Source organism: Apostichopus japonicus, chromosome 20 (assembly GCF_037975245.1).
Source record: "Apostichopus japonicus isolate 1M-3 chromosome 20, ASM3797524v1, whole genome shotgun sequence".
Taxonomy (NCBI): domain Eukaryota; kingdom Metazoa; phylum Echinodermata; class Holothuroidea; order Aspidochirotida; family Stichopodidae; genus Apostichopus; species Apostichopus japonicus.
Window position 1 is genome coordinate 16,563,955 of NC_092580.1, and position 16,838 is coordinate 16,580,792.

The following is a 16,838-nucleotide window of genomic DNA, read 5'->3' on the forward strand; positions in this document are numbered from 1 at the left end:
AAACACAATATGGGATATGGGACTGCAAGTTTACAGTGCATAACATATTGTAAAACTTCAAGGGTCACATAATCAAAGGAGGTCAAAAGTCACATTTGTGCAAAAAATTGTGTTGTGATCTCCTCCCAAATCGTATGGCCAATGGACTTCAAACTTGTTTTTTTTTTTTTATGGCTTAGCATAAGATGCAGCGTCTCTGTTACTTGTAACATAATAGGGTCAAGGTCAGTGGTTAAATTACAAAAACAAAAACCCCATCATTTTTTACTTTGACCTGTATGCCTAAATTACAATTGCCAGAAACCCTCAAATCCATGTGGGATTTCAGATAGCAAGTTTACAGCACATGTTTAATTAATGTAAATAACCAAAAGTCAGGTGATCAGAGTAGCTCAAATTATGGTCAAACTTGACCAATTAAACCTGTATGAAATTGTAAGTTGCAAAGACCTCCTCAATGGATCCCCCAGTGGACTTCGAACTTGTTGGGGGTGTGCCAAGGTATACACAAATCTTTAGACATGGGCCATTCCACACTAATGGGGTACTAATTTGTGACATAGTGGGTGAAAATTTAAAGTCATAGGGAAAGCATGAAACTTGGTTTGAGTAATGACCTAGAGTGTATAGCAACTGTATATACCCTCAATGAGATAAGTTTTTGATAAGGTTGGCAATGACAGCCAAGCAAAGTATAATATATGGCGTGTATTACGTACGTAACAAGGACAGATATCTGAGCATAAACAGGCCACAAACAACAATTGTACATGAGTTTTAACAGTTTTTGTTTATTGCAAACTTTGTAATTATAACAATTAACAAAGACAAAATGGATCCAAGGGTGAAAAACTGGAAAAAATATGAATCTTTGATAATACAACGAGAGGGCATTTCAACATTCCCTATGCACAGAACAAATTTTAGTGCCACAAGTACCTTTTTTCCCTGAGTATTTGTTACAATATATCTCACATCTTAATGCAAACCACTGCTAGAAGCTATAGTGCAGAAAATGATATGGACTTGCATAAAGGTAGGATGTATGGTTACCATGTTCAGGGTCTTACGTACGTAACAAGGACAGAATATTTTTCAATCTCCACATTAATTTGTCATCAGAAATACTATGGATTACAAATTATTATTTTCAATTGAATGTACATCTGGGCACTCATTTGTAGCTGTTTCTTTGCTGCTGTACTTTGGAATTATCATGAAATTGTGATGATATATCATATCCTGTGGGAAACAACAACTTATCCAGAGTGGTCTGTTTAAGATTGTAAATGTCAGACTTTCATTAAAGAAAAATTAAATAGTTGAATGAATAGTTGTAGGCTTGCATATGATTAATTGCATATATCTAGCAAAGTTAAAAAGATACTACTAATACTGACACCTCTAGTGTAGGTCATTGAATGCATTGTTCAACTGAAAATTGAATAGTTAACAATTGAATATTTATAAAATTCAATAATTTCAAAATTGCATATGAATAGTGAAAATCCGAAAATTTCATATAATCGAAGGATTGTTAAGCTGTAGACTTGAATACAGTATGTCAGAAATTTTAAAAGAGTAAACTTGCATACCATTGGAAAGATATCAAATTACAAGAGGGTATTAGATACCAACAATATTAGCACCAATGCAACACTAAAATGTACCAATATGTACACTAATATCATGTTTGAAACATGGACAGACGAAAAACCATAAATTGTTTTTACTTTTTTATCAAACTGGCTAATGGTTAAATGTTTACTTTTCAAACTTTCTGAAATGTATCAGATGAAGTGGGATAGCCTCACATGTCATGGAATGGAATAAACATAAATTTGAAGATGTTTTCAGAAAAAATGCTAAAAAGAAAGCACACACTATCACAAGCATATCTGACTGTTTCTTTTTTGCTCTTTCCTATATAGTCAAGCATGCAGTATATTGAAGACAAGCAATCAAGCAAGAACCTAAAACATCTAAGATTCCTGCAGAATAGATGCTGTCAACTAAAACTGTACACAGTACAACTAGCTAGATGGAAAGCAAGAGTGTACTTGTTAAAACTTTGAAATATATACAAAATATGCATTATGTGATTAGCATGGGAATGGACAAAGACTATGCTTTACCACTTTACAGCTCAGCTTGTGTTATTGCTTTCATTTCAGCATATGCTTTCTCCACATTTTCAATTTCTTGCACAGAAAATGGTCCACTGCCCACCAATGTAAGGGGTCCATCGATAACGAATTTGCCTAAAACCTTCTCAGAATCTGACCTTATAGGCCAATCATACATCTTAGATGCACTGCGAACTCTATGGAGAAACTTAAACAGATATTCCTCCCCATCTTTCTCAAGCAATCGTCCAATATAGAATTCGTTGTCATAGAAGACAGCATAATACTCTTCAAGGCGAATTTCAATCCCTCTTTGCTGTGGTTTTAGTAATGCCTCATACTTGTTCTCTGGTAGGCAGACATCACATAAGAGATCTTTTAAGACCTTTTCATTCAACACATCCAAGTGTGTCTGGACAACTTCAGATTCATCATAATCTGTAATTTATGAAAAGAGCAAAAAAAAAATTAAATAGGAAATATTCACTGGCTGTCTTCAATCTTGATGACTGCAATGACCAACCAAATGGTATGGGCAATCCATAACAACTATTCCAGCATTTTTCACGAAGAAGTGAACTTAAAGTCCACGACTCACCCCACCCTCACGTTTGATTAGAGTTCACTGATAAGGAGTTTCAATCTAATTAATGAAATCAAGGCCCTTAATAAAGTTAAGTAACATATCATTTCCCATGAAAAGAAACACTGGAATATGCAACATCAAACATAACACTTCTGTTGATGCATTTTGTTTTTGATTCTGCAAATAGAAGGAAATCTCTTTCAATGTCATGTTGCTTAGCACTTAAAATTTAAGTAAAAAGGGACTGACCCACTTTGTTGGAAGTTAGTATGCCACCTGCATTACCCACTTCAGATAAGTCCCCTGTCTCAGATCTTTCAGATGATGATTTACCCACAGTTGCTCCAGTTGCATTATCAGTTGCACTCTCAAGTGTACAGACCGGAATCTCATCCATCTCAGCGTGACCTACATCTGCAGCTTCCATATCACTGCTAGTAGTTGCTTCAAATGAAATCCCTTTAGCAGACATCTTGCATTCACTCCAAGACTTCACAAACTCCAGATTGATGCACGGTGCTACTGAGTTCAGATCCTGACAGGGTGAACAGAAGCATGAAAGACGCCTTTTGTGCAATTAGTATGGAGAGATCCCAGCTACAGCATGCAACTTTCGCGTTCCAGCCACAGTGTCAACATTTGTTCTGGTTGGCCTTTCCCTCTGTATATCACCTTCCTTCACTTAGTAAAAAGTACGACGAGAGTGGTTGCACGATCCATCTGGTTTCACTGGTGCCTTAGCAAGATTTTTGGAGCAGAAGTCATAGAACTCCCAGGGTCCATCAATGGTGATGTTGACATCAGACTTCACTGACCTTGTGACTGTATTTTTAACCACCCCCACCCTCTCCATCACATGGATTTTTTCCATGGCATGAGCCAAAGAAATACCGCTCAACTTGCACGCCAAAATCTATGTTTCCAAATGAGATGTCAGCAAATCCTGTGCGAGATTTGTGTTGTGCGCCACACCCATCAGTGAACTGGATCAGTCTGTTAAACTCCACTTTCCCCTCCACCTTCAGATGTGTGCAGGTCAGTTTACAGAAGTGGGTAACTGCATGTGTATCATATCCTCGCTTCCTGAGACAGGGTTTGACGATATTCTTTCACTCGCTCAGTCTCTTTAGCTTGATACTGAACATAACATTCCTGATCAGCTTTTATGCGGCCTCGATACCTGCGCATATACGTTGCTGCATTGCTAAAACCAGTTGTTCGTTGTCCTTCAATATCCTCTAGTTGAGGTACCGTCCTGTTTAAGGAACGAAGGCGAATTTTCAGGCTCATCTTACCTGAAAAGAGAATAATTTGTAAAACAAAATATCCTGGAGCAAATAAGGTAACATTTTCCATTTTAATATGGAAGTTAAGGAAAAGACAAAACTTGGTTTGTTTCAAAATACAGGAGAAAGTTGTAATCCATGGTATGGTAGAAGAAAGTTTAAACCTTCAATACAGGAGTGTCAATTTCAATGGTGAAATTGTTGCCTCAATAAGCTTTTAAATTAAAGAGATTTGTCATCCACTGGAATTTGCCAAGGATGTTATTTGTGTTTGATAACAGTTAGAGCTTACATGATAATTAAAAGCAGCCTGTAGGTAAGTACGTGTAAAGACAGATGCACCTCATGCATATATTATATTGTAAGCTGCCTTAATATGGCAGAATGTTGTGTATGGAATTAGGCTGTTTTGAGATAAAGAATCAGGGGCAAGCTGCAATGAAAACTACCACCAGAATTTTTAATAAGAGGTCCCAAGATACTGACATTTGGTGGCTAACTCCCTAATTAGGCCAGCCTGTCCCTGAGAACAATAAATACACTGTGGGTTCTTTAGGCCATAGTTGATTCTTCTCATTAAAGCAAGTACGATGAACATGCCCATTTTCAGTCCTCGCAGATCAAACTCAATGGTAAGTTTTAATTAGAAAGCAAGACGATACATGTTGATTGTCGTTTTTTGTTTGTACTAAAAATGAGAGTTGAATAAACAAAATTTTTTTTTTTTTTTTAAATTAGACCTAGGCAGGCCTAGCCTACACATTATATGCATCAGTAATGAGAAAACCCAGTGTTAGGCTTCGCCTACGTGTCGGCCTAGTTGCAAATTAAAATACGTAATAAAACATGAAGCATCATCTATTGTCTGTACTGCATTTGTTTAAAACCTAGGCTAGATCTGCACGAAAATATAACGCTACCCTTAACGTTAGGCTAGTAGGCCTAAGTTAGTACTCAACCAGGGAAGATACTAACGTTCGTAAAACAGACCGACTGGGCAAATATGTCTCACCACAGCTAGATTCGAACGTGAGCTTTTTCAATTGAAGCCTAGCATGCAGGTCTAACCTAACCTTTGCTTAATGAAATATTGTTAACGTTATATTTACGGAATCATCGTATGCACTCAGTTCATTTACATCGGTACGTCGACATTAGATTATACATCAAAATACCGAAATCGTGCTAACGTTCACACGAGTGACCGAATCTGAAATCTGTCTACCAACAATTACGTTTGAACGTAGGCCTAGGCTAGTTCATTTTAACTAAACTGCTATTAAATTGCACTTCAATGCCAATGCGAGATGAACATTCGTGCCCAGTAAACATTTAGCAAGTTTCATGGTATTATCATGCACCTTTACATCGAACTAAATGAATAATGGAGGTCTTTTGCCAACGTTCGTAACTTCAGACATATTGACTCAATCTGTCTGCAGTTACGTGCATTAGTTGTGTTTTCTGTCTCACGCAGTGCAATTATACCAAAGGTGGCAACTGCATCTACGAATCCGCTCACCTAGCGGTGTAAGAACTTTCACTTACTGAGTGAGAAGTCTCTAAATTGAACCATACCTTGATCACATTGCAAAGTGCTTTATTTTCGGTAAAATTGGTAGTGATTTCGAACGCTCGTAATTTGACTTGCGCTCGTAACTTACCGAGATTCAGAAGACAGATCTCAAACTTCCCTCCATGGTTTTAAAAGTCGGTGGGTGACCAGGGTTGTTGTTTTCTCTGAAATACGCATGCGCCCAAGGATGTTTATCATACTAAACACTCACAGGATCGCATGCGCGATTTCCGTGAAAAGTGATGTAAAAGTACGTTCGAACGTAAGCTCTCTTGGACAGATTTTTTTAAAGCTAATTTGGCCGTCGTTTTCCGGGGGATTGGAAGACTCAACTCCCTCAAAACCATGTTCATTACTGAGATACGATGTTGTAACAAGGCACAACATTTTATCTCCGCCAAATGTTTTTAGATTACCTTACTCATGAGGCAAGTTACGCTCGTAACTGTTAGGACAGATGTCAATTACGAACGTTTATATATTTTTGTGTGGTCATTTTCTCAATTTTCACGAGTTGGACAAGAAAGAAGACAACAACAGCATTCAGATGATTGAATTCTTTAATCATTATGATACATTACATTGGTCATTTTTGTAACTAAAACATAAAACAAGGGGATTAAAAATCTCCATTAATGCTCTGTCACATATTCCTTGCACAAATTGGTGAGACATGCAAAGAGTTTTTTTAAAAATAATTACCAATGAATTGACATAAAGACTTCCAGCTGTTAACACTATTTTGCAATATTAAAGTATGGAATCAAATACTTCAAACCATGCAGTTTGTTATTGCCAGGAAGCTTTGTAGACCGATTTCCAACAAGGCTTTGCAGTAACATACATAAGTACCCCATTAGTGTGGAATGGCCCACATGCAAGTTTCTGAGGTATAGGCAGCTAGAAGCAGGCTGTTAATTTGGTAGACAACATCAGTTAGTTTACCAAAGCCCACCATAGAAGACACTGAAAGTCAATGTACTTTTTGTTGCACTGAAAGTCAAAAGCACTTTTCCAGTGACTTACTATTGATATTATGGCTGCCATTTATTGATTAATGATTGAGGGGTAATTACCTGTTACTAGTGTTAGTTGTTAAACTAACACTGTAACAGTTCAAGCTTAGCCCACATCTCTTCAGAAAAATCTGCCTTAACATCAGGCATATCTCAGATGTTTAATTTGAATATAACCAGTTCAATGGGTTGTGGAGATTTTGTTGTTGGCTTGCTGTTATAACCTACCAACCACTCACCTCACTAGGCAAGGGGTAGTACGTACCAGTAGCATGGTGGGCTCATAATTGACACACTTAATTTAAGGATTTGATCAATGATGTCTATATCAAGGAAAAATCCAATTCACTCAACTGTATGCATTTTTCATAAGTGATGTTCCTCGGAAATGTAATGATCTCAAAATATTTATTGTTCTGTGCCTACAAAACTTACAATTTAACAGAATTTGACCACGAAACGTAGCCTTGACGTGTTCTTTCATACCCCGAAATTGACACATTTGTCGATAAGCTATGAAGTCTGTAACTTCAGTGTGTAGGCCTAAGTAGAAACTGTAAGTAGCCTTTACATCCTTTGACCATGGATGCTGTTTGCAATGCTCTGAGCCTCTAAGCTCTGATAGGTCAGATCCCAGAGAGGTAGTGGTATCATGTTGAGGTAATTTTGGTTATTTTTAGGGAGTAAGATCTCCAAATGCCTAAAATATGTGCAAAACTGGGGGGAGCTGGTGTTAAAAATAAAAGCTTAAAAAACACAATTTAATCAGCACATAGCACCTAGGCCTATACCTGAAATGATTTCAAACTCATTAAATATGTCACTCAGCTTCGCTGCAAAAAGTTTAGGTTGCCTGCAGTATCGTTGCTTGTAATATTTGAAGGTGCGTCAATTATGACTAGGCCTAGCCTAGGCCTATATGCTATATCACCAAAACTTGGCAAAAGCGTAAAGGCCATAGCAGCTAGGGGCCGCTAGCCTAAACTACCACAACGTACAGTACAGTAACATTAACAATATAGGCTGAACCAAGCGATGAAACAAACCTTTGTAGATATCAAGCGGTGAGCAAATATTTCCAGTTATATCAACAATGTCTCATAGTTACAGCTTTTATTGCCACAGCGAAAACATTTCTAGACTGACACTACGCTTATAATTTGCCCGACTTTCACTGTGTAACGTTGCAGACAGCACTGCAAGTGATTTATCGCAACCAAACGACGAACTAGGCAAATTTAACTTTTTGATCTTTGACCGCACTGAGACACAGGGCACACAAACACGGGACGCCGTTTTGCTGTTTGCGGTGACCAAATCATGGATACATGTATGCTTCTCGTGAACGAAATAGAATCAAACAGAATGGAGGGAAGATAAGTGTTGAAAGTGCTTCTAAGTATCACCATTTTACATCTAAGCACCTTAGGCACTTGAAAACTTTCCAAAGGGGGGACCCCCCCTTAAACCCTTCCCCCATATCAGTCACGCAATAAATGTCCCTGATTCCAGTCAGGGAAATATGGTCACCTAAACTATAGGGTGTTTTTTTTTAAAGATGTTTAAAACTACACTATGCATACAGTAATTGTTATTGTTTTATACAGGCTACATATATGTGTATAGATGCCTTTATTTGTTTTCCCTATCTTCCGCCATTCCCTAGCAAGTCCCCTCTCCTTTTCCAAGCCACTGTTGTTTCCCTTACAGGCGTTGAGGCGTTAGGCGTTGAGGTGTGTGTACCTCCACCACGTGTGCGTTGTGTGTCCGTACAAGAAAAGTTAATTACTCACTTGAGTTCGTTACAGGTGGCATACTCCTATTAGAGTCTATATCAATCCACTCGATTGTTCTCCTGTTTCAGGAAAAGTGCCGAAAAGCAACGGGAGAACATCTTTTGTGACCTGTTATCAATCATAATCTAGTTTTTTGTGGCTTGCAAGTTGAAGAGCTTGAATGGAAGTACATGTGGTGAGAAAATTGGGTCAATTGAGGCAATTTTAGACCCCTTTAGGCCTCCCGGGAGCAGCGTAGGAAATTTGTTGACCACTGAGTGAAGAGGTTTGTTTACAAGTGACGAAAATTTCCGGCTCGGATAGCAAAAAATCTACATGGTCATGGTACGGAAAATTGATGGTGCCATGAAAGGCCAACTTGTCAGCTATCCGGTGATGGGTAGCGTTTAGCTAGTGAAAACTTCTATCTAGACTTAGAGACCACATTACTTTTGTGATTTAGTGTGTAAGTCAATGGGGCTTTTAATGGGCGTATGCTACCGTAGACTATCGTGTTAGATTGGTGACCGGACAACTCTCCCCCCCCCCCTGGAAATATTACTCAACGGAAAACTCCCCTGGACAATTACCACCCAGACAATTTCCACCCCGAACAGTTCCCCCCCCCCCTGACAATTATCCCCCGACAATTTCCCCCGGACAATTGCCCACAGATAATTGTCAATCGGGAGCACCCAATTAGGACGATTTATAACGCTAATTACCGAAAAAAAAAAACTGTGCGTGTGTTCGATATTATTTATCAACCTAGCTAGTGCCCGCGAACATTTCTCTGGTCTAGCTATCTATCATGCATTCAAATTGCGCAAAAACTAACACAGCATAAACGCTGAATATTCTAGTTACACATGTGGATGCACGCATATGGCCACTGATAAAGACGCTGTAAACGTTTGCGAAGCGGACAAATTTTTCAGGTGATATTAAGTCATATACACAGGCGCGTAGCCAAGGGGGGGCGAAGGGGGCGGCCGCCCCCCCCCCCCCTTGAGCATATTTTTTACAACATTTTTTAAGGTTTTTATGATATCGCTAGTATTTTCAAAAGAGAAAATGCTAAGATGCAACTAACAAGGCATGGGAAGTGCCATTTCCGGTGATCTGGGAGGCATTTACAGCCAAAATTTTCTTGTACGCTTCGCGCCAACTCATGGTGGCGCTACGCTTAGATAGTTTGCAATGCCGAATCTACAGTTTCGCCCCTCCCTTGGCAAATTCCTGGCTACGCGCCTGCATATACACCACATCCCAATCCCTACCAAAATGTAACTTTTTAAACTTTTGATCGACTTGTGATTGATGGTCAGGGACATGTGAAGAAACTTCCACAGGGGGGGGGGGGTAAAAAATGTGATGAAATGTAATGATCGCCGTCCTGGGGGAGGGGTCTAAGTGGAAATTTCCGAGGAGGGGGATTGTCCGTAGGAAAATAGTCCGGAGGCAATTGTCCGGGGGGCAATTGTCAGGGTGGGAATTGTCCGGGGGGTACTCGTCCAGGGGGGAGTTGTCTTGGTGTAATTGTCAGGGGGTAATTGTCCAGGGGGAGTTGTTCGGTCACCGAAATTTCAACAGTTGTCCCTAATTTTTACCATTTATTTTTTGACCTACTTACTTTAATGGGGGATAAATTAATGTGAATCTATTAACATAATATCACTTTGTATCTAGTTATGAAAACTGTCGGGAGAAAAAAAAATATTTACATAAATCAATTAACTTAAAATTCTGCATTTACTACTTTGTCGAAATACTGTTTTATCTGAAAAGTTCGAATATTTTATCAACATTGCCGCTTTATTTGCGAAATTAGTACCGTGGTATATCTTATATCGGAATTTGATCACCCCCCCCCCCGAGCTCCCCACTTAATCGTAAAACGCCAACTTCCGCTGACATTTTGTTCGGAAATTTGGGCTTCCTCAAAATTTGCACGATTTATTTCGAAATTTGGAATTTGAGACGTTTTATCAGAACGTCGACTGTTAGTCTTCATTTTCATTTTAGCTATTTGTTGACATTTTACACTAATTATGGCCACATTTTCTTAAAAGTGTTGAACTTTAGGCGTTTTGACTTTCATGTCAAATTTCGGGTTTCATCAGTAAATATCGCTTTTTCATTCGGCCTTCTATTGAAATCGGGACTTTTTAGAACAAATACCACCTAAAATGTATTATTATAAACTTAGGACTGATTTCTATCTGAAGCGGACACAATTATCCCTTGATTGCCTGAAATTCATGTTGCCGCTAATAGAAAAGATCCAGCTGTTTGATCTAGCACTGCCATGGAGTGCATGCATTCCTAAATATACCGACCCATAGATGAAGATTCTTAACCACAAAACAGTTGTGCAGCACAAAGAGGGGGGAATAATTGGTGTAGCTTCCAGCAGCTTAGTAAATATGGTTGACTGACTTCGATGAAAGACAAGACAAGAAAGCATCCATATTAATGAGGCAGGGCACGCGACCGACGCTCTGGGCGAGAAATTCAGTTTTGACGAACGGAAGGAAAGGAATGGATGCAACCTATACTGCGGTTGCTTTGCATTGAATGTGAGTAAAGGATATTATCTATCTACTATCACTGGGTAGAGTTTATCAATCTAGTTCGACAATTAGAATGATTAAGTTTACGTTTCCTTTGTTTTGGCTGAGGAATACAAAACATTTGAAAGAGCTTGCTAATAATTTGATTTGATTTATTTGTTTTATCACGTGAATATATACATTGTGAAAGGAAGTCTTCTAAAACCCTATATTGGCTTAACAAAGTAGAAGACTCCCTGAAAAAGGAAAAGAAAAGGAAATGAAAATATTACAGTTCACAAAAAATCAATAGTAGTATGATATTCGAATTAATAAGATGCAATGATTTCTTTCATTAAATATTTTCTAAATGATCTTTTTGATACTTTATTTTTGTTCATTTCTGTTATAGAATTCCAAGTTCTTATAGCACGATTTCTTAAGCTTAACATTCCTATTGAAGTATTCGTTGTGTAATAATGCGCATTATCGGCGTATCTTGTATTGTGAAAATGTAAATCCCTTTTACTAATAATGTATTTCTGAAAAGCATTAGGCAGTAGTCCATTCCACGCCTTATAAGTGAAGGTGGCAATATTTAATTTGAATATAACCATTGACTTTCAATAAATTAGGATTCTTAAATATAGGGCTGGTGTGATCACGAGGTGCAGCACGTGATATTTGTCGGATTGCCTTCTTTTGTAGTATAATAAGTGAATTGAGATTAATTTATACGTGCCAGACCAAATAATAGAAAAATAAGAAATATGTGCATGGTACTACTCTATGTTATTTTTAATGTGTTACACGTTTTATTCATCTTGAAAGCATCATTTGTACCAAAAACACCTTAACAGAAAAAGAACAGCAAACAACTTATCAATTGCACAAACAAGAATGAAGAAAAGCTTGTCTAACATGAGCAAGCCCTATATGGTCGTTCAACTGAAGTTTTTCTTCTGCGTTCTCAGATTTTAAACATTGCCGTTAATATTTGTGTGGATATTACGGGTGTTATCATAGGTGATATGGAATATAAAGTTTTACAATATGCCGATGACACAACTATTATATCACTGGCACTGAAAATTCCCTTCACAAACTTTCAAGCTTCTGGAAAACTTCCATAATATATCTGATTTGAAAATTAACATGGATAAAACTAGTGCTGTTTGGATAGGATCAAAAAAAGGTAGTGATGATGATTTATGTAAGGATTATAACTTTTCTTGGGTTGAAGATAATATGTTCAGTTATCTTGGGGCAACATTGTGTACACAATTGGTTGTTATTGTGAATGTAAATTATGTTACTACTATGCAAGATATTACAAAACAAATTCCCCACTGGTCAGAGGTTTCTGACAGTTTTAGGTAGAATAGTTGTGGTTAAATATCTTTTGGTGCCAAAATTGAGCCATCTTGTCATGTACTTTAATAGTCTTACCCAGTGATAGCACTGACGACACTTCTGAGCTCTACACTCACCCCCGAATTACCCTCGACCCCCCACCCCACTTGAAGGAAATAGGCTTCTTCAGGGCCCGTAACCTAACTCCTAACCCTAGAACCCCTAACCCTAGAACCCCTAACCCTAGAACCCCTTACCCTAGAACCCCTAACCCTAGAACCTCTAACCCAAGAACCCCTTAACCATAGAACCCCTAACCATAGAACCCTTAACCAAAACCATATTGTAAGGGGCGGTGAGTAAACATATACTCTGACGAGGGATCTAATTTAATAGTCTCACCTAGTGATAACACTGAAGACACCTATGTCCTTTCAGGGAGGGGGGGGAGGGGGGTGAGGGTTGTAATACATACTCTGATGAGTGATGTACTTTAATAGTCTTACCTAGTGATAGCACTGAAGACACTTCTGCCCTCTAAACTCACCCCCGACGTACCCCGACCCTTCATCCCACTTAAAGGAAAAAGGCTTCTTTAGAGCCGTTAACCCTAACCATAGTGTAAGGGGCGGTTAGTAATACATATACTCTGATGAGGGATCTAATTTAAAAGTCTTACCTAGTGATAGCACTGACGATTATGTCCTTTGAGGATGGGGGAGGGGAGGGATGACGGTAGTGATGATGATTTATGTAAGGATTATAACTTTTCTTGGGTTGAAGATAATATATTCAGTTATCATGGGGCAACATTGTGTACACAATTGGATGTTATTGTGAATGTAAATTATGTTACTACTATGCAAGATATTACAAAACAAATTCCCCACTGGTCAAAGAGGTTTCTGACAGTTTTAAGGTAGAATAGTTGAGGTTAAATCTCTTTTGTTGCTGAAATTGAACCATCTTGTTCTTTCACTTCCAGCTCCAAGTAAAGAAATTATTAAGGGGATTAATTCCAAGTTTTATAACTTTGTATGGGGAGGTAAAGTAGATAGGATCAGTAGAAATCAAATGGCGCTTCCCGTTACAAAAGGGGGTGCTAGCATGATTCAATTTGAACCTTTGGCGAAGGCACTTAAAATTACTAGGATTTGTAGATTGCCTAATTATAACATTGGCAGTAATTAAAGGTGTGTAATTTATATAAAGTGAATACTCCTCATTGTAATTTTGATTACTCTTCTTGTACTCATTGGGATAGAGTTATTAAAGAAAGTAAAAATACCTTTTGGAAAAGTTTTTTTTCCAGCCTGGTAGGATTTTTACTGTTTCGCTCAAGCCCCAAAATATTCATGGTGTTTTAAGTTCCAGTATTTGGCACAATGAAAAAATTAAGGTGGGTAATATATGCATTTTGTATAAAGATTGGCACAGACATGGTATATGATATGTTAACGATCTAATAAACTCAAAGGGTGAGTTTTTAACTGCTGATGAGATTTATACAAAATATGATGTGACCACAAATGTTCTTCACTTGCATGGTATTAAAAAGGCAATAGAGAAATCATTTTCTGGTCTATTAGGTCAGAGAAATAATTATCCTTGTGCACTTTTTGTGGTGTGGCAGATGAGAGTTTAATTCATTTATTTTCGGAATGCGGCTTCACCCAGAAAGTATGGAGGGATTTTCAAAACGGGGTTCAGATCAAACTGAATATCAATATTGCAGTTAGTAAAGAGCTTGTTCTGTTTGGAAATTAATTGTACAAAGACTATGTGTTAATAACATCCTTTTGATTCTGAAATTTTTCTGTTTACAAAAGTAAGGTTAAAAATGAGAAACCTTCCTTTAGCTATGGTAAAATTGATTTGAAGAAATTTTATCTAAATTAAGAAAAGTTTAATAAAACTAATTGTAAGCAACATACTTTTGATATCAGATGGCATAACTGGAAAGCTTTATTTGTAGTTGAATGATTTATTTGTTGTTGTTGATAATATTGCATGGTGTTTGGTCCATCTCTGTCCTGTCTTGGACTCTCTTCAATCATACTTTCTCTTTGGTTTTCTTTCAACATAATCCCAAGGTAAACTGTTGACCGTGTTAAAGAGGCTCAATTTGAGATTCAGCAATTGTTCAAAAACAAATTAATACAAAAACCATTATTATAACAAACATAACAAATGTAATAATTAAAGGACAATTGAAGAACAATGAAGTACATGTGGCTCGATGATGTCAAATGTAAACTTGATTAGTTCTTCAGCCTTGTGTGTACAGAAAATTTAAGTTTATATCGTATATATCCCAAATGGAATAAGAATTTTGTTATTCATGGCATATATCACATGAACCAATAATGGTTTTAGGATTTTTGTCTTCTTTAATAAGAGTAGTAACAAACTCCAGCTAAAATGCTCTACTACTAAATGATGTTCTTAGATACCTTTCATATTTAAGACGAGAAACATGGTATCTTTTACCATACTTGTTCATGCGGTTAAGTAGGCTATAAGTCTATATATGTTATTACAAGAAATCAAACTGTAACAGCTACTGTCGATTAATCCAGTTATAGTAACCTATGAACTTAAAGGTGCCATCAAAATGTGCAGATCCTTTTCTGCATATTTGCTGCAAACTGTTGAACTGATAGCATTCTGATGCAAGCGTAATTAAACTGTTTGTTGAAAATGTTGAATTTCAAGATTAATTAAGTCATCAATGTTGCTGCAAATTGTGGAAATGATGACTTTATGATCTGAACATAACTGATCTTTTTGTTCCAAAATATTGAATGTGCAATTGTAACTTTCTTCCTGGGATACCTCTGCTGGGACCAGGAAACCTGCCAGGAATTCCATGAATTAAGCAACCAGCAATAAGAACATTGCAATTTATATTTGGGATATACTGGAAACAAGATTGAAAAGAAACTTATCATTAATTTCTTCTTGTTTGCTTTTAGAACGATGACAAGGCGAATGAGAGGAACCAAATGATGAAACTAACTAATAGAAGAACAAAGAACGATGTGATACTGAGTGTTATAATGATAATTAGGGTATCATTTTCCATACAAAGGTCCAATTGTTCTATACTAGTTCATATACTCTTCTCCCTAACCCTTCCCCTCCCTTCCCTCCCCTCCCTCCCTCCCCTTCCCACCTCCCCACAACCAACCCACCACACCTCACCACTATCTAAGCGTGAGTAGCTATTTAAGAGTGACCAGGTATCTAAGAGTGACCAAGTATCTAAGCGTGACCAGGTATCTAATTGGACCAGTTACATAGGCGTGACTACTGTAGGTATCTAAGAGTGACCAGGTATCTAGAGTGACAAGGTATCTAAGAGTGACCAGGTATCTTAGAGTGACCAGGTATCTAAGCATGACCAGGTATCTAAGCGTGACCAGGGATATAAGGGTGACAATAACTTTGAGGGGTCACCCCTCGTAATCATGGTCACCCCTCGTAATCATGGTCACCCCTCGTAATCATGGTCACCCCTCGTAATCATGGTCACCCCTCGTAATCATGGTCACCCCTCGTAATCATGGTCACCCCTCGTAATCATGGTCACCCCTCGTAATCATGGTCACCCCTCGTAATCATCGTCACCCCTCGTAATCATCGTCACCCCTGGTAATCATGGTCACCCCTCGTAATCATGGTCACCCCTCGTAATCATGGTCACCCCTCGTAATCATCGTCACCATTCGTACTCATCGTCACGCCTCGCACTCATCCTCACCCCTTGCACTGCGAGGGATGCGAGGGGTGGTGTTGAGTGTGACGATGAGTGCGAGGTGTGACGATGAATGCGAGGTGTGACGATGAGTGCGAGGGGTGACGATGAGTGCGAGGGGTGACGATGAGTGCGAGGGGTGACGATGAGTGCGAGGGGTGACGATGAGTGCGAGGGGTGACGATGAGTGCGAGGTGTGACGATGAGTGCGAGGGGTGACGATGAGTGCGAGGGGTGACGATGAGTGCGAGGGGTGACGATGAGTGCGAGGGGTGACGATGAGTGCGAGGGGTGACGATGAGTGCGAGGGGTGACGATGAGTGCGAGGGGTGACGATGAGTGCGAGGGGTGACGATGAGTGCGAGGGGTGACGATGAGTGCGAGGGGTGACGATGAGTGCGAGGGGTGACGATGAGTGCGAGGGGTGACGATGAGTGCGAGGGGTGACGATGAGTGCGAGGTGTGACGATGAGTGCGAGGGGTGACGATGAGTGCGAGGGGTGACGATGAGTGCGAGGGGTGACGATGAGTGCGAGGGGTGACGATGAGTGCGAGGGTTAGGTATCTAAGGGTGACGAGGTATCTAAGAATGATAAGGTATCTAAGTGTGACTAGGTATCTAAGAGTGACTAGGTATCTAAGAGTGACCAGGTATCTAAGAGTGATTAGGTATTAAGCATGACTAGGTATCTAAGAGTGACGATGAGTGCTAGGGGTGATGATACTATTCTCCCTAATCCCTCCCCTCCCTACCCTTCCCAACTCCCACCTCACCTGACCACACACCACACCTCTCCTCACCTATATCTAA

General features: G+C 38.9%; 3 protein-coding genes across 26 annotated transcripts in view; 1 reads left to right on the plus strand and 2 right to left on the minus strand.

The window, feature by feature from the left end:
* Positions 1-16,838, minus strand: part of LOC139960902 (ATP-binding cassette sub-family C member 3-like) — a 132,172-nt gene that overhangs the window by 40,217 nt on the left and 75,117 nt on the right. Inside the window, exon 1 of one of the 18 annotated variants that reach the window (XM_071959579.1) lies at positions 7,637-8,073. The exons of 14 other annotated variants lie outside the window; for them this stretch is intronic. The gene's annotated coding sequence lies outside the window, so the exon portion shown is untranslated. Of the gene's footprint in view, positions 1-7,636; positions 8,074-16,838 lie in introns of those variants that run through there. 3 more of the 18 variants (XM_071959578.1, XM_071959577.1, XM_071959575.1) reach the window with 3 other exon arrangements.
* On the minus strand, positions 1,496-6,452 carry LOC139960903 (uncharacterized). Of its 2 annotated transcripts, none has more exons than XM_071959591.1 (3): positions 5,663-6,452; positions 2,962-4,007; positions 1,496-2,564 (listed from the first exon to the last, which is right to left on the minus strand). In XM_071959591.1, the coding sequence occupies exons 2-3, from the start codon at positions 3,182-3,184 to the stop codon at positions 2,140-2,142; spliced, it is 648 nt and encodes a 215-aa protein (XP_071815692.1). In that variant the 5' UTR covers positions 3,185-4,007; positions 5,663-6,452; the 3' UTR covers positions 1,496-2,139. The 2 variants fall into 2 exon arrangements, with proteins under 2 accessions (XP_071815692.1, XP_071815691.1); XM_071959590.1 differs by having other exon boundaries at positions 5,108-6,452.
* Positions 10,731-16,838, plus strand: part of LOC139960904 (uncharacterized) — a 38,254-nt gene continuing 32,146 nt past the window's right edge. For 4 of the 6 annotated variants that reach the window (XR_011790658.1, XR_011790659.1, XR_011790660.1 and 1 more), the window contains exons 1-2: positions 10,753-10,944; positions 15,246-15,361. Coding sequence is in view for 1 of the 6 variants with exons in the window: in XM_071959592.1 (XP_071815693.1) it covers positions 15,276-15,361 (86 nt within the window). In the remaining 5 variants the exon portion in view is untranslated. Of the gene's footprint in view, positions 10,945-15,245; positions 15,362-16,838 lie in introns of all 6 variants that reach the window. The other 2 variants (XM_071959592.1, XR_011790662.1) reach the window with 2 other exon arrangements.